The 23,289-nt window shown below is 37.6% G+C and overlaps 1 protein-coding gene across 3 annotated transcripts; it reads right to left on the bottom strand.

Annotated features, from left to right (window-relative positions):
* Positions 1-879: 879 nt before the first annotated feature.
* Positions 880-18,608, bottom strand: Cct4 (chaperonin containing TCP1 subunit 4). Of its 3 annotated transcripts, none has more exons than XM_020175018.2 (15): positions 18,340-18,608; positions 15,526-15,578; positions 14,595-14,684; positions 13,438-13,546; positions 12,555-12,697; positions 11,121-11,242; positions 10,698-10,733; positions 10,472-10,604; positions 9,354-9,493; positions 8,498-8,594; positions 8,299-8,409; positions 8,086-8,216; positions 7,712-7,946; positions 1,633-1,746; positions 880-1,418 (listed from the first exon to the last, which is right to left on the bottom strand). In XM_020175018.2, exons 1-15 carry the CDS (start codon positions 18,464-18,466, stop codon positions 1,404-1,406), a joined length of 1,656 nt encoding a protein of 551 aa, XP_020030607.1. In that variant the 5' UTR covers positions 18,467-18,608; the 3' UTR covers positions 880-1,403. The 3 variants fall into 3 exon arrangements, with proteins under 3 accessions (XP_020030607.1, XP_073905921.1, XP_020030608.1); XM_074049820.1 differs by lacking the exon at positions 18,340-18,608 and adding an exon at positions 17,045-17,196; XM_020175019.2 differs by lacking the exon at positions 10,698-10,733 and having other exon boundaries at positions 18,340-18,606.
* Between the last annotated feature and the right edge of the window lie 4,681 nt (positions 18,609-23,289).

Below are 23,289 nucleotides of genomic sequence, written 5' to 3' on the forward strand. Positions count from 1 at the left end.
CTCTTGGTGAAATTCTGCTTAAGGGTTCTATTAGGTGGGCGCTGGTTGCTCACTAGACCTGTAATCCTAACTACTCAGGAGGCACAGATCAGGTAGTCAAAGTTCAAAGCCAGCTCCTATCTCAGAATCTCAAAAAACCCATCAGCACTAAGAGCGTGAAGCCTCAGAGTTCAAATTCCAGGGCCACAAAAAAAAAGTTCTCTTGTATAAACTATTTGCATATTTAGGTATAAAACATAAAAAAACCTATGCTTTAATAACTGACAAATATTCTACTAAGTAATACAGGTTACAGAATTCTGACTTAAAAGTTTTTAAGCTGTACTTGATTCAACTGTTCTATGAAAGGTAGAACTAAGTTTATTGTACAGCAGGGTCTTACCAATTAAAATGAATAAACTACTAAATTCTAGACAATTCATAAATCTTATCTAAAGATATCAGACTTAACTAAATTAGTTAACTAATTACTTGAGTTTTGGTAAGATACAGAATGCGATGGGCAAAACACCAAATTATGTAGGACAAATATGTGGTCTACCTTAAAAGTATGGCCTTTATCTAAAGGCGTGAAAGCTTGTTGAGTGCCTGACAAAGTTTAGAAGACCACTACCTAAAATTTATGCAGAATAAAGTGGCTAAAGCAAAGGTGGAGACAAGTTAGATTTTACACTATTTATGGTGAGAAACTCTAGCCTGGCCTACAGTGGTCTACTGGTTAAGTCTACTTTTTTTTTTTCTTTGAAGTGCTAGGGATTGAACACTGTCATACACACTAGGCAAGCATGTTCTACCACTGGGCAACACCCCAGCCCAGAATACACTTTTCTTTATAGAAGGAATCCCAATTAACACAATGATTATTCTTAGAGAAAGGGATTAAAGGGAGGCTTTTATTTTTACTTTGTATTTTTCTGTATTGTCAATTTTTAGAACACCATATATATTATGCTTAGATGTCTTTTATGCCAATGTGCATTTATCAATAATAAACATATTATATTGGGACATTTTGTTCTTGTACACATTTCTGTTTTTTAAAAAACATCAACAGGATAAATGCCTATGTAGAATATAATTAGTAAAATACTCAGGACAGTCATAAGATAGTCATGGAAAGGTAAAGTCTTTTTGGGGGTGTGTGTGGTTCATACAGGTTTTTCAAAACTACCAGAAATAATACAATGTTAGGGGGGAATAAATTAACCTGCCTTTTGAAACCAAATATTTAATTTTCATTAAACTGCTTCATACAATTTCAAGCAAATGCCAACTAGAAGACCAAATCCAGGAATTCATAGAGGAAACAATCTTCAAGACAACAAGGAAAAACCAAGGTGGTCATCTTCCATTCCTGCCACATCACTGGTGGCCATGATGCTGGTCTGCCAGTGTAACCCAGATTATCGAGTGTTTACCTGGTAAGAGAAAAGCTTAAGTTTCAAAACTTGTCATGATACAATCTTAAGGTTGGAAGATGTTTAAGGCAATTACCCAAATCCCCCCTCATTTTTACAGGTAAGAAAAAACTAATAATAGATTGTTATTACCTTAATGATTAGCAAACATTCAGGGGAAAAAATTATAGCCTTTTTTATCTCAAGGGGAAATTTGTAACTTATATATACTTACCACATCATCAATTTTCAGAATGCTCCGAACAGTTTCAGTTGCTAGGGTCAGAGCACTGACTGAAACCAAAAGAGGCTGGACAACCATTTCCTCCAAAATGTTGGAAATACCACCCTGAAATCAGTACAGGTTGCTTTTAGTGTTTGTAATTACACTTTAACAACTGCCCCACTATTAGTATGCCTCAACACTTTTGCAAACCTAGTTTTCTTTGATGTAGGCACAACAGGGTAAGGTATTCTGTTAGGCTCACTATAAGTTATACTCCAACTACAATTTGGAAAGTCCTAACTCCAGAAAAGCTTCTAAATATCATTTATTTAAAAATATCCTGGGGCTACTCTACCCAGCAAAGCTATCATTCAAAATAGATGGAGCAATAAAAGTCTTCCATGATAAGCAGAAACTAAAATAATATGTGACCACAAAGCCACCATTACAAAAGATTCTGCAAGGGATCCTGCACACAGAAAGTGACACCCAACTTAACCATGAAAAGGCAGGCAGCACCAAACCACAGGATAAGAAAAAGCAAGACAGTAGAGAGTAAAATCAAGTTAGGTACACACAATCAAACTTTCAAACAACTAAGATAACTAAATGGCAGGAATCACCACATACCTATCAGTACTAACACTTAATGTTAATGGACTTAATTCACCCATCAAAAGACAGTTTGACAAAATGGATTAAAAAAGAAGATCCAACAATTTGTTGCTTACAGGAGACTCATCTCACCGACAGAAATAAGCATATGCTTAGGATGAAAGGCTGGAAGAAGATTTACCAAGCCAATGGCCCCCGAAAACAAGCAGGAGTAGCAATACTTATCTCTGACAAAGTAGACTTCAAACCTACATTGATCAAACGAGATAAAGAAGGACATTCCATACTAATAAAAGGGGAAATAGACCAAAAGGAAATAATAATCATCAATCTGTACGCACCCAATGTCAACGCACCCAATTTCATCAAACATACCCTGAAAGACCTAAAAGCATATATAAACGCCAACACAGTGGTTGTGGGAGACTTTAACACTCCATTATCATCAATAGATAGGTCATCAAAACAAAAACTCAATAAAGAAATCCAAGATCTAAAATATGCAATAGATCAAGTGGACCTAGTAGATGTCTACAGAACATTTCATCCAACCTCTACACAATATACATTCTTCTCAGCAGCCCATGGAACCTTCTCCAAAATAGATCATATCCTAGGGCACAAAGCAAGCCTCAGCAAATATAAGAAAATAGAAATAATACCATGCATACTATCTGACCACAATGCAGTAAAAGTAGAACTCAACAACAAAAGTAAAGACAAAAAACATGCAAACAGCTGGAAACTAAATAACTCATTACTTAATGAAGAATGGATCATCGATGCAATAAAAGAGGAAATTAAAAAGTTCCTAGAAGTCAATGAAAATGAAAACACAACCTACCGGAACCTATGGGACACAGCTAAGGCAGTCTTGAGAGGAAAGTTTATAGCCATGAGTGCATATATTAAAAAGATTGAAAGATCCCAAATCAATGACCTAATGATACATCTCAAACTCCTAGAAAAACAAGAACAAGCAAATCCCAAAACAAATAGAAGGAGAGAAATAATAAAAATAAGAGCTAAAATCAACGAAATAGAAACCAAAAAAACCATACAAAGAATTAATGAAACAAAAAGTTGGTTCTTTGAAAAAATAAACAAGATCGATAGACCCCTGGCAAACCTGACTAAAATGAGGAGAGAAAAAACCCAAATTAGTAGAATCAGGAATGCAAAAGGGGAGATAACAACAAACACCATGGAGGTCCAGGAAATCATCAGAGACTACTTTGAGAACCTATATTCAAATAAATTTGAAAATCAAAAAGAAATGGACAGATTTCTAGATACATATGATCATCCAAAACTGAACCAAGAGGAAATTAATCACCTGAATAGACCTATAACACAAAATGAAACTGAAGCAGCAATCAAGAGTCTCCCGAAAAAGAAAAGTCCAGGACCTGATGGATTCTCTGCTGAATTCTATCAGACCTTTAAAGAAGAACTGATACCAACCCTCCTTAAACTGTTCCATGAAATAGAAAGGGAAGGAAAACTGCCAAACACATTTTATGAAGCCAGTATTACACTTATCCCTAAACCAGGCAAAGATACCTCCAAAAAGGAGAACTATAGGCCAATCTCCTTAATGAACATTGATGCAAAAATCCTCAACAAAATAATGGCAAATCGAATTCAGCAACAAATCAAAAAGATTATTCACCACGACCAGGTAGGCTTCATCCCAGGGATGCAGGGGTGGTTCAACATACGAAAATCAATAAACGTAATAAACCACATTAACAGAAGCAAAGACAAAAACCACTTGATCATCTCAATAGATGCAGAAAAAGCCTTTGATAAGATCCAACATCATTTCATGATAAAAGCTCTAAGAAAACTAGGAATAGAAGGAAAGTTCCTCAACATTATAAAAGCTATATATGACAAACCTACAGCCAGCATTATACTTAACGGAGAAAAATTAAAACCATTCCCTCTAAAATCAGGAACCAGACAAGGATGCCCACTATCTCCACTCCTATTCCACATAGTACTGGAATTCCTAGCCAGAGCAATTAGGCAAGAAGAAGGAATAAAAGGAATACAAATAGGTAAAGAAACTGTCAAAATATCCCTATTTGCAGACGACATGATCCTATACCTTAAAGACCCAAAAAACTCTACTCAGAAGCTTCTAGACATCATCAATAGCTATAGCAAGGTAGCAGGATATAAAATCAACATAGAAAAATCATTAGCATTTCTATCCACTAACAATGAGCAAACGGAAAAAGAATGTATGAAAACAATTCCATTTACAATAGCCTCAAAAAAAATCAAATACCTAGGTGTAAACCTAACAAAAGATGTGAAAGACCTCTACAAGGAAAACTATACACTTCTGAAGAAAGAGATTGAGGAAGACTATAGAAAGTGGAGAGATCTCCCATGCTCATGGATTGGTAGAATCAACATAGTAAAAATGTCGATACTCCCAAAAGTAATCTACATGTTTAATGCAATTCCCATCAAAATTCCAATGACATTCATTAAAGAGATTGAAAAATCTACTGTGAAATTTATATGGAAACACAAGAGGCCACGAATAGCCAAGGCAATACTCAGTCAAAAGAACAATGCAGGAGGTATCACGATACCTGACTTCAAACTATATTACAAAGCAATAACAATAAAAACAGCATGGTACTGGCACAAAAACAGACGTGAAGACCAGTGGAACAGAATAGAGGATCCAGATATGAAGCCACACAACTATGAGCAACTTATCTTTGACAAAGGAGCTAAAAATATACGATGGAGAAATAGCAGCCTCTTCAACAAAAACTGCTGGGAAAACTGGTTAGCAGTCTGCAAAAAACTGAAACTAGATCCATGTATATCACCCTATACCAAGATTAACTCAAAATGGATCAAGGATCTTAATATCAGACCCCAAACTCTTAAGTTGATACAAGAAAGAGTAGGAAATACTCTGGAGTTAGTAGGTATAGGTAAGAACTTTCTCAATGAAACCCCAGCAGCACAGCAACTAAGAGATAGCATAGATAAATGGGACCTCATAAAACTAAAAAGCTTCTGTTCATCAAAAGAAATGGTCTCTAAACTGAAGAGAACACCCACAGAGTGGGAGAAAATATTTGCCAATTATACATCAGACAAAGGACTGATAACCAGAATATACAGGGAACTTAAAAAACTAAATTCTCCCAAAACTAATGAACCAATAAAGAAATGGGCACGTGAACTAAACAGAACTTTCTCAAAAGAAGAAATTCAAATGGCCAGAAAACACATGAAAAAAATGCTCACCATCTCTAGCAATAAAGGAAATGCAAATTAAAACCACACTAAGATTCCACCTCACCCCTGTTAGAATAGCCATCATCAGCAACACCACCAACAGGTGTTGGCGAGGATGCGGGGAAAAAGGAACCCTCTTACACTGTTGGTGGGAATGTAGACTAGTACAACCACTCTGGAAAAAAATTTGGAGGCTACTTAAAAAACTGGACATCGATCTACCATTTGATCCAGCAATACCACTCTTGGGGATATACCCAAAAGACTGTTACTCCAGAGGCACCTGCACATCCATGTTTATTGCGGCACTATTCACAATAGCCAAGTTATGGAAACAGCCAAGATGCCCCAGCACTGACAAATGGATTAAGAAAATGTGGTATCTATACACAGTGGAATTTTATGCAGCCATGAAGAAGAACGAAATGTTATCATTCGCCGGTAAATGGATGGAATTGGAGAACATCATTCTGAGTGAGGTTAGCCTGGCTCAAAAGACCAAAAATCGTATGTTCTCCCTCATATGTGGACATTAGATCAAGGGCAAACACAACAAGGGGATTGGACTATGAGCACATGATAAAAGCGAGAGCACACAAGGGAGGGGTGAGGATAGGTAAGACACCTAAAAAACTAGCTAGCATTTGTTGCCCTTAATGCAGAGAAACTAAAGCAGATACCTTAAAGCAACTGAGGCCAATAGGAAAAGGGGACCAGGAACTAGAGAAAAGGTTAGATCAAAAAGAATTAACCTAGAAGGTAACACCCACGCACAGGAAATCAATGTGAGTCAATGCCCTGTATAGCTATCCTTATCTCAACCAGCAAAACCCCTTGTTCCTTCCTATTATTGCTTATACTCTCTCTACAACAAAATTAGAGATAAGGGCAAAATAGTTTCTGCTGGGTATTGAGGGGGGGGAGCGGGAGGGGGTGGAGTGGGTGGTAAGGGAGGGGGTGGGGGCAGGGGGGAGAAATGAACCAAGCCTTGTATGCACATATGAATAATAAAAGAAAAAAAAAAAAATATCCTGGGGCTGGTAGAGTAGCTCAAGTGGTAAAAGTGCCTGCCTAGCACAAGCATGAAGCCCTGAGTTCAAACCTAAGTGCTACCAAAAAAAGAGGCACTTTTTTTTATGCTGGCAAAATTAGGTGATTACAGTAGTTAAGTTATGAGATCTTCATTGTTTAAATCACTTTTGAATCTTAATTCTGAATTTGGTGAAGTCTAGTCTACCTTTTCTTTACTTCTCTCATAATTTCCTATAGCAAGTCCTTCATTACACTATACCTGCCTCCAAGTCTTTCCTCCTTAAAAACTCTCTTCATTGCCTCAGCCTCTTGTTTAATGAAATTTCCTTATCCCATCAACCAAAGTGGACATTTTCATAAAAATCTCCCTAACCAAATAGTGCCACCCATTGGAAGACATTGTAGGACTCAAAAAAGTAACATCTTAGACCAGGCATGGTGGCCCATACCTATAATCCCAGCTATGCTGGAGGCAGAGATGAGAGGACAGTGGTTTGAGCCCAACCCAGACTAAAAATTAGTGAGACATGCCCATCTCAACAAATAAGCAAGGTGTGGTGGCTCACACCTGGGGGTCTAGCTATGCAGGAGACCATAGGTAAGATGACTGCAATCTAGGCAGACCCTAGAAAAAACACAAGACTAACAACAACAAATAACATTTTAGATTATTCCTCTTTTCTATCATATAATTTCCTCAATAAAATACTAATAAAAAAGGGAACATGATTATTCTTCTCTGTTTTTATCCTACATTACTATACCCATGTTTTATCCTACATTACTATACTTGTGGATACAACAGGCGCAATGGTCAATATTTACAGTGTCTAATTAGTAATGTATTTAGTTCTCAAAACAGATTCATGAACTATTATGTTTTTACAAGTAAGGAAATTTAAAAACTAAGTAACTAGCTAAAAGTTAAGTCAATAAGTGGCAGAGTTAATGACTAATATTCCCACTAAGACATCATCTAAGGCATAAAGTAATTAACCTTAGAAACTCTCATTTATGGACTGGAGGAGTAGCTCAAGCAGAAACTCTCATTTAAATGCAAGATCACACTACTTTTAATTACAAAGCCTTTCATTCAACAAATAATTACATAACTTTTACTTCATTATGAATCAACATTTTCTGCAATAATTAAAGAGTAAGTTATTACCTTTCGAACATTAATGCCTGAAGTTTTTTCTCCTTGGGCATGCCGATTTCTCAATTCTGTTACTGTAGAAATAGGATTCAGGCCAGCATTTTCAGCTAGTGTAGATGGAATGACCTCCATAGCATCTGCGAAAGCACGAACGCAATAGGATTCCATACCACTCAGTGTTCGTGAATATTCAGTCAATCTTAGGGCCAACTCTATTTCTGGAGCGCCACCTCCTGCAATAAGAGCTCTGAAATTCACAAATATTTTAGTTTTTTTATTCAACAGAAAGTTATTTTTAATAATTTACTACTTATACTTCAAAAATAGTCAAAATGCAAAAGTTTTAACGTTTGAACTATTACTTAGTATTGTAACATGTACATTACCTCTTCTTCACTAAGCAGCGAATAACACACAGGGCGTCATGAATGGAGCGCTCGGCTTCTTCAATCACTAGCTTGTTAGAACCACGTACAACAATTGTGACTGTTTTTCCAGGGCTTGCACAGCCTGTAATCTTTAATAAAAAATATTCCAAATTAGTTAAAAGTTAAAAAACACAACTCAGGCAAATGAAAGCTTAATTAGAACACTGTTACCTTGAGCAGTTTTCCAGAACCATTTAAATTGACCTCCTCGGCTAACTCAGCAGAACCCAGCATGTCAGCAGTGAACTGGTCAATATGGGCTACTGGTTTAGTTCCAATTGTCTGGCAAAAATTAATCAAACCCACAAGTTAAGACATTTATTTGACTAATGGACACTTTTGCACACATGTATAAATGTTAGTATTTTACCTTACAAATGAACTCAATGTCTTCTCTTTCAATATCCTTAATCACCATAATCTTCATCTTGTTCAGAAAATGTAAAGCAAGATCACTAAGGGCATCTCTAAAAACACATAATCAGTTTTTATGTTAATGCTGGGCAATAAAAAACTCACCTTGCTGTTCAACAGCTTTTAAGGCTTTAAATTATTTTACTGTATTCAAATGGCCAATTTTATTTATTTGTAAAGGAAAATGCTTTAAATGCTAGTTTAAGTTTATAAGTTCAAAATCCTTAAAATAAGATTTCCAATTCTACTGGAAATTTTATTGAGATTTCAGAAGTAAAATGTAACCCTCTCCATGCCCCCCAAAGATGGTGAAAGCTAAGCAAACTGAATTTTGGGACCAATTTACTTGAGGTCACTAGTTATTACATGACTTGGGATTAGAACCCACTTGTCCAACTATATATACCAAGGATTCTATCTAAAATAAGCACCCACAGTACTTTCTGGCATTACTTATCAATGGAGTAAAAATGGGAATGTGTCTACCTATTAGAAAACACTGAAGAAGAAAAAAAAGCAAACAGTTCAAAAACTTGAGAAATTCTTTTGATGTAAGAACTATCCTAAGCATTCCCACCAAAAGCAAGCAATTGCATGGGCCTTTAAATTAATACCCCTTTTAGGTAATTAGTTTTAGATCAAACTTAAAGAGTTAAGCAGGGCATTCCATTTTCTTCCATTTAAGATCTTGATCTACAATTTCAAATTGTCACTCTACATTTCAGATGCTTTAGTCACCTTAATTGTTTCTTTAAAAACTGCTACTGGGTATTTAAAATCATAATTAAGCAATAAACAAAATAGTCCCACACCTTAGGATAGACTTCTGTATGAGAAGGACATTACATCCTGTTTTTTTAATCTGCTTCACTAAATTTAAAATATAGGCTCTCTCTTCTCGCAGCACTCTGTCCATCTGGGCATAGTCAGAAACTACTATTTGATTATCCATCTGTTCAGAAAAAGAACATATCAACAACTTATACTGTTAAGTGAGAAGTAAAAGAAAAAACCTTTTAAATGAAAATATCATGTACAGAATAAATTCAACCAAAACCAAACCATATAAATTATATAGACAAGCAAAAAAGCTTGGAAATATATATGCACACACAAACTTAGGTCTTTTACTTTCAATTATTCCACTGTTGTTGACTTTTCTTTTTCCTTTGAGACAGGGTCTAAAGTGGCCTTGAACTTCTGACCTATCCCCCTAACTTCCAAATACTGGGATTACTGGCATGCACCAGCATGCCCAGCTCCACTGTTGTCTTTTTTTTTGCATACAAGCAATGTATGTACAACACAAATGGTTTTAGTTGCATTCTTTTTACTCTATACTTTGTCACTAAACTGTTATGTTAAGACAATGACCAGGACACATTTTATTAATATTAAGGCATTAAAAATTAATTTTTGTATGGTCTGAAGTTCTGAAAAATAAAATACCAGGAAACCTGGATGCCAGCACAAGTTCTTAAGAAAAGAAGCCTGGGGACCAAGCAAGTTTCTTAGAGAATGGCACACTAATAGGTAAAATAGTATCTTAAGTAAGTAAGGCCAATTTCTTTATAGTATGTGCATCAAACTGTTATAAGGTTCCATTTGTACAAATAAGTCATCTGCAATCTCCTGAATAGATGAAGCTGTTTCCAGAAATCTACAAAGAATATGAAAATTCCACAAACACAACCTAGACATAATCTATTTTTAAATTTCACACATACCCCTAATTATTATTGTCTTCAACTGTGATTTGTCACTTGTGGCAACAATTTCTATTTTGTCTCAATTTACTAATTCCTTTGAAATTTACATTTTATTAAATTACTAGTACCACCATTTTCTATTTTTTTTTAATGAACAAATATCAAATTATTAGAAAATTAAATAATAAACAGAAAACCAATTACACTTGGATTTTACTTACATCTGTTTTGGGAGCAGATAAGCAAAACTGAATAAGCCCAATCTTAGCCTTTTCAACTCTGGATATGCCAGAATTCGCCACTTTTTGGGTGAGAACTAGCCCCTCCACCAATTCACAGTCATCAATTGTCCCACTAAGAAAAAAGAAAACAAGGAGGGGACAAAACCTAAGAATTTAATAGGTTCCCAACAGCTCATCAGTCCAATGAAAAGTGCTTCAGTCTCACATTAATCCTCCATTTCTGGACCTTCTGGATCCACTTCTGTCGCACCACCATAAGGAAATATAAACAAAACCTTGAGATTTCCATAGTAATGCAAGTTCTTAAGAAAACAAAGTTTTTCAACATTATAGTGTTTTTTTTTTTTTCTTTTCTTTTGGTGGGAATGGGGTTTGAACTTAGTGCTTTGTACTTGCAAAGTAGGTGCTCTACCACTGAGCCACACCTCAGTCCACTTTGCTCTGGTTATTTTAGAGATAGGGTCTCCTAAACTATTTGTGCTTGGGCTGGCCTCAAATAGCCATCCTCCTGATCTCAGCCTCCTGAGTAACTAGGATTATACACATGAGCCCCTGGCATCTGGCTCATTAGGTATTTTTTATTTGACCTACTTTTGGTAATATGAAAGTTGTAATTAGAGATGCTTACCTGAGTTTCTTAACTATTTTAATATCTCTAAGATCTACACTAGTAGCTGTAGCTGGGTCAATCACTTTCATCACTGCATTTACACTCATTGGAGACAGCAGACTTGAATACTGAGACACAACCTAGAATTTTTTTTAAAAAGTTAAAAAAAAAAGTTACTTTCACAATAGAAAAGATCCTAATTTTTCAATAACAAAGATATACAAGGACTTTTATCTTTTTTGAGTTGGGTGGGGAAAAGGAACCACATGAGAAAATACTGTATACAAAACTGCCGTTTCCAGTTTGTCATTTACCAGGGGCACAAATGAAAATATCAACCCTTGCTTTTATTAATACAGTTCTCAGAACTATTCAGATTATTAATAGTTTTATAGGAAACCCCAAAATGTATCAGATTAATTTTAAGTGCAGGTCTCCTAAAATGAATGGAATCAAGTTATCCATGTTATATATATGCACACCTCTATACTGAGGGGCTGATAAAAACATCTAATGCTAGTATTTATTATTTATTAACATACACACCAGGTTATAGTGTTTTGCATGTTACTAATTCTTTGAATTTTCAGACAGATTGAAACAAAGGTTAAGTCATTTACCCAAAGTCAAACTTAGCTAAGTAGTGGAGCCAGTACAATATACAAGAAGTCTATTCTATAACGAGTGTTAGGGACATTCAACAATATTGCTTATTATCTAGCTCTTCATTTATAATAAAAGAAAATGAATGTACGGATTTAATACTTGTGAAAAAAGGAAAAAAAGGACTGGGGCGGGTGATAAATAACACAATAAGATATGGTAACATTAAATTTTTTACTGTTAATTTTTTTTTTTTCCTAGTTTCAACTTCCCAAGAAATTTAAATGTTCATTGCTAAGAAAAGTGGCACTGGTATTAGTTGACAGAAAGACCATGGATGGGCAGTCCGTCCTGGCTTCAAATCTCAGCTTTATGTTTCATTAATGAGTCTTTGTGAAACTATTAAATATGATTACTTAGTTGAAAGCCTTATAGATAATAAATGTAAAAAACATGATGCTGCTCAGCACGTTAAGTATTTAATAAAAAAATTAACTGTACTAATAGAAATTCTATGGGAGTCTTTGTGACTTGGGAGAAGGAAAGGTTTCTAATAGACAATTTAAAGCCTAGCAAGTTATTTAGCTATATCAAAATGTTAAAAGGCCGAAAACAACAAAACAGTGTTAAAGTACATAAAGTGAAAAGCTGGAAATGGACATTGTGCATTTCCTTTGCTAACCTTATAGATCATCTTATTTCATAATCTTAAAACTAATACAGTTATACAAGTTTCGTTACCTAGTCACCCTTGACACTTAAATGTGCATGTACTGTATAGCACCAAGAATCACAGATTAACACATGCTAAACTGTAACTTGACAACTGTACCTTAGTGCTTGTCTCACCTTTGAGTTCAATGAAGTGGTTGCACTATTTAACAAAGTTTCTCTGTCACTCAGTTCCACAGGTCGAGACATGTCAGTTAAGATTTCAATACCCTTTTCCAAAGCCTTCTGGAACGACTCAGAAATGATGGTTGGATGAATCCCTGTCATTTATGAAAGACTAGTTGTTTAATTATTAGCAGATAAACTCTGTCACAACTTAAAAATATACTACTTATTAAAATGTCAAAGCAATCAAATACTTCTCTTTTTTGTGGTGCTTGGGACTGAACCAAGTACACATGCTAGGCAAGTGTACTACAAGTGATCTATGTCCCTAGCCCACAAATACTTTTTTTTTTTAACTTTAGTTTTTTGAAGTGTCATGTGTTTTTACCTGGGTTGGCCTCAGACTGAGATCCTCCTACCAATACCTTTCACATAGCTGGGATTACAGCTGTGGACCACCACATCAAGCTTGTAATATTGAGATGGGGTTTGGCTAACTTTTTGCCTGACTTAGCCCCAAACCACAATCCTACCTATCTCATCTCTACCTCCACAGTGACTGAGCTTAGTCCTGAGCCACCACTCCCAGCCCTGACTTAAATAACTTTTAACTGCTAATTATAGCTAATAATTTGCTTCTACTTTGTTTGAAACAGATCAAGTACATATTTATGAGATACTTTAAAATAAAATTTTATCCTTTCAAACATCAAACATCTAGGTAACAGGTAGAATGATGGAGTCACTATTATGAATAAACTATTTACCGAAGCAAGAACTCTTACCAGTCATTTCAAATTAAATCCCATTACTTAAAAGTAACTTGGCTTTTCCTAAAGTTTGTCTAAAAAACTTTTCTGCCTTTTTATTCCGTAATAAGGTAGGTCCTACCTACCTTTCTGAAGAAGCTTGGTACAGGAATCTAAGAGAGAGCCAGCAATGATGACCACTGATGTGGTGCCATCTCCTGCTTCTATATCTTGAGCTTTAGACAGCTCCACCAGCTATGTGAACAGAACATGCCAACATAGTAAGAAATGAGATGAACCCAATTAAGAACTAATTCAAATTATTACATCAGTGTCATAAACACAGAACACAAAAGATTCAATATAATTCTTCACTTCTGATTTTTTGTCTACCTGGGGTTTCATTTAAAAAATGGAAACCTAAGACTTGTGGCATACAAAATATTCTACTTACAAACTTTCTTTATATAAAGCAATACTATGATTTCTGGTTCAGACTGTGGACTATAAATAAAAGTTTTCTTAAAAGAAAAACTCTTATCAAAAAGCATCAATGTGGTATACCATTGGTACTCTACAGACTTCAAGTATGAAATGAGGTATTATAGACGCCGCCGCCAAGTTTAACGATGCTGTGTGAACATAATCTGATTCATATTAGATCACTGTTACATAAAAAAGGGACCTTTTGTTTGTTTTGTAGGTGGGATCTCACAATGTTGCCTAGGCTGCCTCAAACTCCTGGGCTCAAAGGATTCTTTAGCTTCATTCAGTGTTCCGGTACCTAGGACTACAGGAATGCACCATACGCCCAGTAAGATGTTTTAATAAATAAGAATTTTTAAGACGTTTGTTTTTGCTGTCATGATGATTTCCCAGGTTGACACTAGACTCATCATTGTGACCCTCAGTTAGAAACATCAGTTTGGCTATTATATACAATTAAAATTATTTTGTTTCCTAGGGGCTGGGAATATAACTAGCATACTAAGCCTCTGGGTTCAATTCCCCCCGTACCCCCAAAACAAAAATATTTTGTTCTCTAACACTCATTAAGTTAGTAATTTGTACTAAAAAACTAGCATTTAATTTTTATATCTCTTCCTCAACTGTATGGCACTTCTGTGTGGACAAATGAGTTAATTCATGTTTTATTATCACTTTATTCAGAAGACAAACAAAAATATGTCTGTTTTACATAAAGAAACAACTTCAGCATGCTTAAATGGCATTGTGATCAAATAAACAACCAAATATCAAACAGTACATGTTTAAAAAAAAATTTACCTATAATTATACTTACCATCCTGGCTGCTGGATGTAATACTTGCATTTGTTTCAAAATGGTGGCACCATCGTTTGTTATGGTCACGTCACCCTTTCCATCTTGAATCTGGAAAATTTGTTTAGAATTTGTATTTTAATTCTAAAAACTCTACTCAATTTTAATACTTCATAGTAGAAAAGTTATGTTTGCATAGGGCTTAATTTAAAATTCTTTCCTTAAATCAATATAATAATGTAAGAATATTAGGTAACAATCCAACTTTACAAAAGTAACTGCCTCTTCAAGGTACTTCAAAAAGGAAGGAATCTAAACATACACAACAGAAAAGATGTTAGAAAGATTCACTAGCATTCGGGGCTCATACAAATAATCAGAAACATATTTTCTACCATGGATGCCCAAAAAGCACCATGTAATGTGGTGAACACAACTGTAACAGTCATTACACTAACATGTTTCACGGTATTCTCAAAAAAGAGTAACTAGGAAGCACAGACTTTAGGACATTCAGAAGGAACAATTTGCATATCATCCAGGTAATACTCCATTTTTGGGCATTAACTAGTACTGAATCTGAGGACATATTACTCAAGAGTTACTGGAATATATGTTTTATGATGCCAGTCAACCAAGCTATAAGTTGAAATCCCACAGATCTTCATTAGAACAATCTCATCCTTAAGGAAAACTGAATTCATGCCCTGACAACTGGACTTACTTTATTTTCCATCTAACTGCACAACAGATAACTACACTTGTTTAAAAAGGATTAAACAAACCAAATATGAATCACAGCTAAGTCCTATTCAGTCCAAAGTAATCTCTCCTTCCCCTATCTCTCAAAAGTATTTAACACTTTTTACTTTTTAAACAGCACATCTTAACCTTTCATCAGACCTTGAACTATAAATGCGGGGCACTTAGTACTGAATGATTTAGATTTTACCATTTTATCCATTCCTTTTGGTCCAAGGCTTGTTCGAATAGCATCAGCAACCGCTGTAAAAACAAAACAAAAAACAAGTAACAATTTACCGTGTCCACTACAGAATATTCATGTCTAGTACAATCTACTGGAAACAGTAATTACCCCTTTAAAATTTATGACACTCCACATGTTTTGTTAAAGTCACTATACATAGTATTTGTGTTCTGCTTGTGGCAGAATACATCTTGAGAATTCTTCAAAATAGTACTATATAGTTGTAAGTTCTAACTGAGGGGTGCATTATTTCCTCTAAAATAGTATTTCTTCAAAATACGACAAGCTAAAACGGACACATTAGACTTCCTAACTATACTATTCACTTATTTTACTTTTTCTCTCCCCACAAGAATACCATCTCTTGAAATCAAAGACTTTTGTTTTGTTCAGTAATGTCAATATGGTATAAAATGGCATAGGCGAAATTAGCATTGTCAACAGGGCAAACCAGTGTTATATAACCTCTGAAAATGCTACAGAGCAACACACTTTGACAAACAAAACCAAAACTCTTAAATCATAGCTTGTAATCATTATCAAGGTTATAAAACATCTCCAGATAGTCATGTTATTATTAATACTATTCTCATGTTAACTAAATTGCTAGTATTAAAGTTATGTCCTTATTATTCATAAGAATGTTTATTTATAGCTTTCTCACATACCACTGCACCCATATACATAGGACTATCCTCTCATCATTTTATTATACTCCACAACTAGTATGCTTTTGCCATATTGTGGGAACAACAATTTAATGGAAAATACTCTGCATAATTTAAAAAAAATTTAAAAAATTTCATAACTTTGATCTACTGTTCTTAATTATCCAGTCAATACTACACTTTCAGACGATTTTAGTGGACCAGCATGGCCACAATTCTACAAGAGGGATTCACTTCAAGAATGCTCTGGGATAAATATCCACCATCCAAAAAAATTCACTATTTTAGACATCTTACGTCTCTGAAAGTCTGACATACAGTGAAATTAAAAACTGACTCCCAGAGTTAAACTAAAAACATACCTGGCAGAAACCTTTTTCTCCTCACGTGCTTTGTAGGGTTTTGTCTGACTTGGAAAAACTAGTTGTCTAACTAGTTGTGTCTCTCTCTTAAGACTGTTTCACTCTATGTGGTTAGGTTCACAGATAATTTAAGGTAGCCTTTCCTTCTCACGTGCATTACCTCTTTTGTTCTGTTTCAATTATTTGTGCAGTTGTTTTCTAAAAGGTTACTAAAGTAAATTTCTCATTTTGTATCTTCCTTCTTAGTTGAAAATCAACTAAGAATGTATTCTTGGACATCCACATAGCCCCAGAACCTATCTTTCAACATCCCGATTTAATAATCTAATACATCTATCTCAGATACAGGTATTATCTCAACTTCCAAATGACTCCAAATCTAACCATCTGGTCAATCTGACATCGCCAACTACTTGGGCCCAAATCAGAAACTTTTGATGGTTCAGCACCTACCTTTTAGCATCATCACATTTCCAGTCAGTTGAGCTGATGACTGCAATACTTACCTGCAAGGTGTACTTTATATATTGGTCTTTATACTTTCTTATTTAATCCTCACTGCCACCTAACGAATTAGCTATTATCTCATTCCACTTAAGAATGATCTGTAGCTGCAGGAAGTAAAGCCAAATGCTTCAAGACCTTTGAGATCTGGCCCCAACCTACCTTTCCAATCTCACCTCTCTTTTTTTTTTGGTAGGACTGAGGTTTGAATTCAGGGCTTTGCGCTTGCAAAGCAGGTACTCTACCACTTGAGGCATGCCTCCAAACCTCAATCTCACCTGTCACTTCTTCAGGCACTATTTCCCAAATCTAATTCTCAAAACCCAGGCAAATACTCTAAACCTTTCTTCTTACTTTTTCTTCTACATTTTTCTACTTCAACTTCCCTTAATCCTCACAACTTTAGAAAACGAATACTGTCTCCCCAATTTTATGTGTAAGGAAACCTCAGGTCTTTTTAATTTCCAACACGTGCCACACTGTTCTACGGAACCCAGTTTATTGTTGGTTTCTGGACTGCAGAGACAAAAGCACAATGTAGCTTTCCACAATTATTTCTAAACAAGATAGATAAACCGTTTCTCTCCACACCCAGAGCAATGGATACCGCCCCAATTTAGTCGGGAACTCTAAATTAGTCCCAATAGCTGTGCCAAAGGAAGCTTAGTTCCCCCCGCCCCGGTACTAGGGCTTGAACTCAGGGCCTTCACCTTGAGCCACTCCACTAGCCCTATTGTTGTGATGGGTTTTTCAAGACAGGGTCAGGTGAACTATTTGCCTGGGTTGGCTTCCAACAGCAATCCTCCTGATCTCTGCCTCCTGAGTAGCTAGGATTACAGGCGTAAACCACCAGCGTCGGGCAATAAATGGCATCTTTTTAAGAGTAAAAAAGCTGAAATACATTGTGCAGTTTATCCCTGGCCGCTAATAATAAACAACAACTCTCTTAAGTGTCAGATCTCAAGGGACCGCCACACTGCAGCCCTCAGCATTATTCGGTGAACTGTTTTCCGTTCCAACGTGCGATAAATAACGCCTACCCAGAATGAAAAACTACGGCGGCTAACATCCACTATGGTGCGGGTCCTAAGGCTTCCACGCTCCGGGTGGGGCACCATTGGCAAAAAAAGAACCCCTCCAAAGCTGCTACTCAGTAAGGACCACTTTGAAGGACCAAGCGTGAGAGGGCAAGGGCTCGATCCCGAACCGATGCGGGGTCCGGCCTAGGGAGAAGGAGGCGATACCTTTGGCCGCGGAAATGTTGCTGAAGCGGATCTGGGCCGGCTTGTCGCGGTCCTGGTAGGCGCCTTTTCCGCGGCCGCCAGCAGCCCCAGCGGGCGCCCCGCTTCGGGGTGCCACATTCTCTGGCATAGCAAACTTGGGTAAGTCTGCGAGGGCTCAGGAAGGTCGGATGGCTACGGATTCCTGCCGGCCGCGAAGTAGCGGCGTACGTCCACCGCCTCCACGAACCTTCCAGAAACGGCGCCGGCGCCGGGAGGAGGTGGAGAAGGGGGCCTTCCTGGCGGCGCGGCGCCGGCGTGACGTAGAGGCTGCCCGCCGCGCGCCGGGTATGGTGGCCACGCGGGGCGTTCCAGGTCCACGGCGCTGTCCGCGGGAACACTGGGGATGAAGGGAGAGGCGGGGCGCATTCACACGGGGCCGCAAGGTAAGGCGTGATTTTTATAGGCGGGTGTTAGGGACACTCACATCTCACCACCGCACTCTCCACGGCTGCGAGGTCCCCTCCACTAACTCCGGATGGACCTATTGGCGAGGTGGTTCCTGCGCCGACTTTGCTCCGGACTTGTGATGGGGTAGCTTGGTGATGCCCCTACCTATACCTGAATTGTGTTCAGTTTTACTCATTTTGAAAAGGAGTATGAAGAGGAGACTTACGATGGGGAGATCCTTCCCTTTGTTCTGACTGTTAAGGATGGTTGTTTCGTTTTGATTGACACTGGGTGATGGAGGTTTAAATAAACGCTAAAGAATCAGGACTGCCTGTTTACGTACTGCACCAGCTCATTTACACTAGTTTCTCCTGTGTAACATAAACATTATAATAACTGTTTAGTTGAGTTATCTGCTAATCAAAGAGCTGAACCTTTACACAGTTTATCTCACTTTATCCTCAATAATCCTATGCAGTAGGTGCCATTGTCTTGACTTAGTGGATGAGCGAACTGAAGCCCAGTCTACTGCCAATAAGTAGGTGGAAGCGGTATTCCAATACACAGCAAGAAATTTCTCATGAACTAAGCTGCCCGACTCCTATTACCACTATATTTGAATAGGAACGTTAATGTAGGCCACATTCATTAAGTATTGGTTTGCAAGTAATTCTTAAGCAGCCTTAAGTGACAGATGGTCCCAAGTAGGTTCAAGGACAATTGTTCCATGGACTTGATCATGTGATTGTTAGGTACTCTTGAAACTGGAGTTTTGGATCCCAGGCTTTCACATGTCAGGTTCGGACACTCATCCCTGTATGCCAAATAAAAATCCATGGTGAAGGGCAGAGAAAGGGGATTTATTATATGCCCCAGGACTTGCCCTGGGAAGAGGCAAAGTAAGCACTTCAGCCCATCTTTACCCATCTTTGGAGTACAAACTGAGCTTAAGCTTTAAATAGACAAAGAATTAGAGCAGGGGACAAAAGGTATGCATTAACAGTCCTAGTCACAGGTGTGTCCTGCTTGGTCACTATCTCAGTCCTTGTTTTTCAAGGGTTCCAGAGAAGATGTTACCGCTGTCATCACTTGAGGGGAGCAGTCTGGTTCCCATGAGATGATTAATCCTGCTCCAAGGTGCAGCCTCATCCTTATATGTAATTGTCCTCATTTTTGCTGTCCTGCAAGGCTCTACTGTTCTCTAGGGGTAGTTTCAGTTCCTTGTCGTAAAGATATTATTGATCTTTTCTACGCTTCCTTGATTCCAAGGTGTCTGCAGGAGAGAATGGCTCAGAGCAAAGGACAGTAGGCACAAGAGGGAGGCAGAGATGCCAAACTTTTCTCCTGTTTTCAGCTAACTTGTGGGCCCAAGTAAAGAGTCAGTGCTTTTCAGCAAAAGTAGTTTAAACACCTCTTGCAATTTTATATGCATTCAGGCTGTTAGGACTAGAAGATGAAGCTTCTTGGGTCTCTGTAATCTGTAAGCCTCTAGGGCAGACTTCTCTTCAGAGGACCAGTTTCCTCTCATGTAGCACATGAACATTCTATGATTGTTAAAACAAGCGATGTAATATGGTGAAAATAAGCATACGATATGGAAATAGCATTAACTTGAGGATCTAAAATTCTGGGTTTCAGTTCCAGCTTCATTACTTATTACCTGTGTGATCTTTAGCAAGTCACTTAAGTTCTCTGGGTTTCATTTTCCTTATCTATAAAATAGGAGGGTTGAACTATATGGTCTCCTAAGTGCTCAACCAGTTCCATCAGTGTAAGGAGTAGAACAGCTATAAAGAACAGGAGGATTTGGAAGTTACATTATTGGTTTCTTAGGGCAGTCTCCCTGGGTGTGACAGTTACTTTATTTGAAAAGTTTCAAGTTATAGACATTTTTCTGTGCCAATTTAAATCAGAATTGTTTTTGCGCCAGGGACTAAGCAACAAATAAATGCTAAAAATTTGCTTACATTTGTTAGGGTTAGTAGTGAGGATAGCCATGTTAGGACCAGACACCCTCCCTGCTTGCAGGTGGTTTACTGGAAACTCCCCACCCAATCCCAAAGACTGACAAAGGGACAGTTGTTAACCTTTGTTTCTGAGTGGGTGCCAAGAACAGTTGAGCAGACAGTGACCTAACCACAACTTACCTTCCTTGCTTGCCCAGCAACAATATTCCTTAGGAATATTCCTGGTACTTTTCCACTAGCTCCCTATATCTACCCCAAGCCTGTGGATGGCAGTGGGCTTTAGCTGTCTTACTGGAGACCCCCTCCACAGGCTCTCTTTCCCAAATAAAGCTTGTGCTGGTGTTGAACCACCTCCACCTTCTGTACCTCTCTTCAGGTTAACAACATTAGGGTGTCCATGTACATTAATTCTCCATTAGAATGGGATTTCAACAAGTATTAAAACAAGAAAATTTTGTAGGGTACTTCATATAAGCAAAGCTCATGAAGGATAGAAATATTTATTTTTAGCTGGGTGCAGTGGCTTACATCTGTAGTCCTAGCTTCTTAGGAGGCAGGGATCAGGAGGATGAAGGTTCAAAGCCAACCCAGGAAAACAGTTTTCAAGACCCTATCTCAAAAATACCCAACACAAAACAGGGCTGGCAGAGTGGCTTAAGTGGTAGAGTACTTGCCTAGAAAGCATGGGGCCCAGAGCCACCATAGTCTTTTTTTAAAGACTATCCTATTAGTTCAAACCCCAGTACCACAAAAAAAAAAAAAAAAAAAAAGACTAGCCTATCAAATCCATGCAGACACAAGGCTTATGTGGGAATGCTGACAATAAACAATATCCTTACAGACTTTCTTCAATAGTTTGTAAAATAGGTTTTACAAAACAGTAATACTTGACTAACCTCCATCTTGGGTTCTCTCTAGGGTGGATGTCCCACCATATCTTAGATCCCAATAATAGGAGTGAGCCAGCCCATGGCTATCATTAGAAAAGGAGAAAGGGTCCAGGTGCCAGTGGCTCATGCCTGTAATTCTATCTACTCAGGAGGCAGAGATCAGGAAGATTGCTGCTTGAAGCAAGTCAGGGCAAACAGTTCGAGAGACCTGATCTTGAGGCCCATCATAAAAAAGGGCTGGTGGGGTGGCTCAAGGTGTAGGCCATGAGTTCAAACCCCAGTACTGAAGAAAAAAAAAAAAAAAGAAAAGGAGAAAGGTGTGGGCATCTTCTCTTTTAGGTTTGCACTCCACTTCAAGACAAGGTTTGATGTTATTTTGTATGACCTTTGCTTCTCTGCATTGTTTTATGTTACTGACATTACTATTTTCCTAAGCCATACTGTTTATACCATTCTTTTCTTTTGGCAGTACTGGGGTTTGAACTCAGGGCTTTGAGCTTTGGAGGCAGGCACTCTACTGCCTGCGCCATGCCTCCATCCCCTACCATTATCTTAAAGTTAAGCTTCTAATACTAACATGAAACAAGCCTGTTTTCAGTAAATATATTTTGATTTTCCTAAATTTCCTTGAATGGTTTAAGTTCACATTTTTACTATTTTCTAACCCTCTCATTTAAAATATTTCTATATTTCTATCTGAAAATAGGAAGAGAAAAAGCCAAAGGAGGATGCTGGCAAACTTAGAAGTTTTATGACATATGTTGAGTAAATAAAGAACCAGATTTTCTGTCTGAAAAGGGAATAACTAATCTTTAATTGTTGTAGTACTACCAAGAGCTACAATGTTGCAAACTTGTGGGGAAAAAATGATTGCCGCTTTGGGGATTCAGGATATGGAGAGGCACAATATGGTATAATGGGGGACTGGAAGCTGCCCCACTCCTATCTCCTACAGCAACAATAATTTTATAGATGTTCACCAGTGGAAGTGCTTGTAGGAGCTGTAGGAGAAAGCAGGGGACTGTGAAACTGTGGTGACGCCTAAGATCCAGGAAGGGCTACTTTCAGACTGCAGCTGAGAAGGTCTGGAGACAAGACTTACAGCCATTTCAGGGTTTGCCTTGGGACTCATGTTGGTGGGCCTGTCAGATGACTCCTTTCCAGGTCCCTTGATGAATAGTTCTGGTGGGAGGACCAGGACCTAGTGGTACTACAGCCAAGTTCATTGGGGATGAGGCCATTGTCTAATGACATCATATTTTTAACCATCTGAATGTTTAATTAACCAGCCAAGTGCGCTTGTCTTGTTGACTTTTTCGATTGTCAATGTAAAAGGCAAAGATTTATACAATATGAGAAACCAGAGTATAAGAAGTTGTGTGTGTGTGGTTTTTTTTTTTTTTTTTTTTGTTTAGTTCTAGGAAACAAACCCAGAGCCTTGCATGTGCTAGGCAAGTGCTCTAGTGAGATTAAAGTTAAGAGATAGAAAATGGTCAGGCTGAACAGGCACAGAGGAACTCGATGGAAACAGAGATGAGATAAACAGGTTTGGGGAGTCTGGGGAATTTTAAAACTACTTGCCCAGGCCTTGAAACTACCAAGGCATGCAAATGGAACATGAGCCTTGCCCTGATAGGATGCCAGGCTGGTACGCTGGATCTCAGGGC

This window comes from Castor canadensis, chromosome 12 (assembly GCF_047511655.1).
Source record: "Castor canadensis chromosome 12, mCasCan1.hap1v2, whole genome shotgun sequence".
NCBI lineage: Eukaryota > Metazoa > Chordata > Mammalia > Rodentia > Castoridae > Castor > Castor canadensis.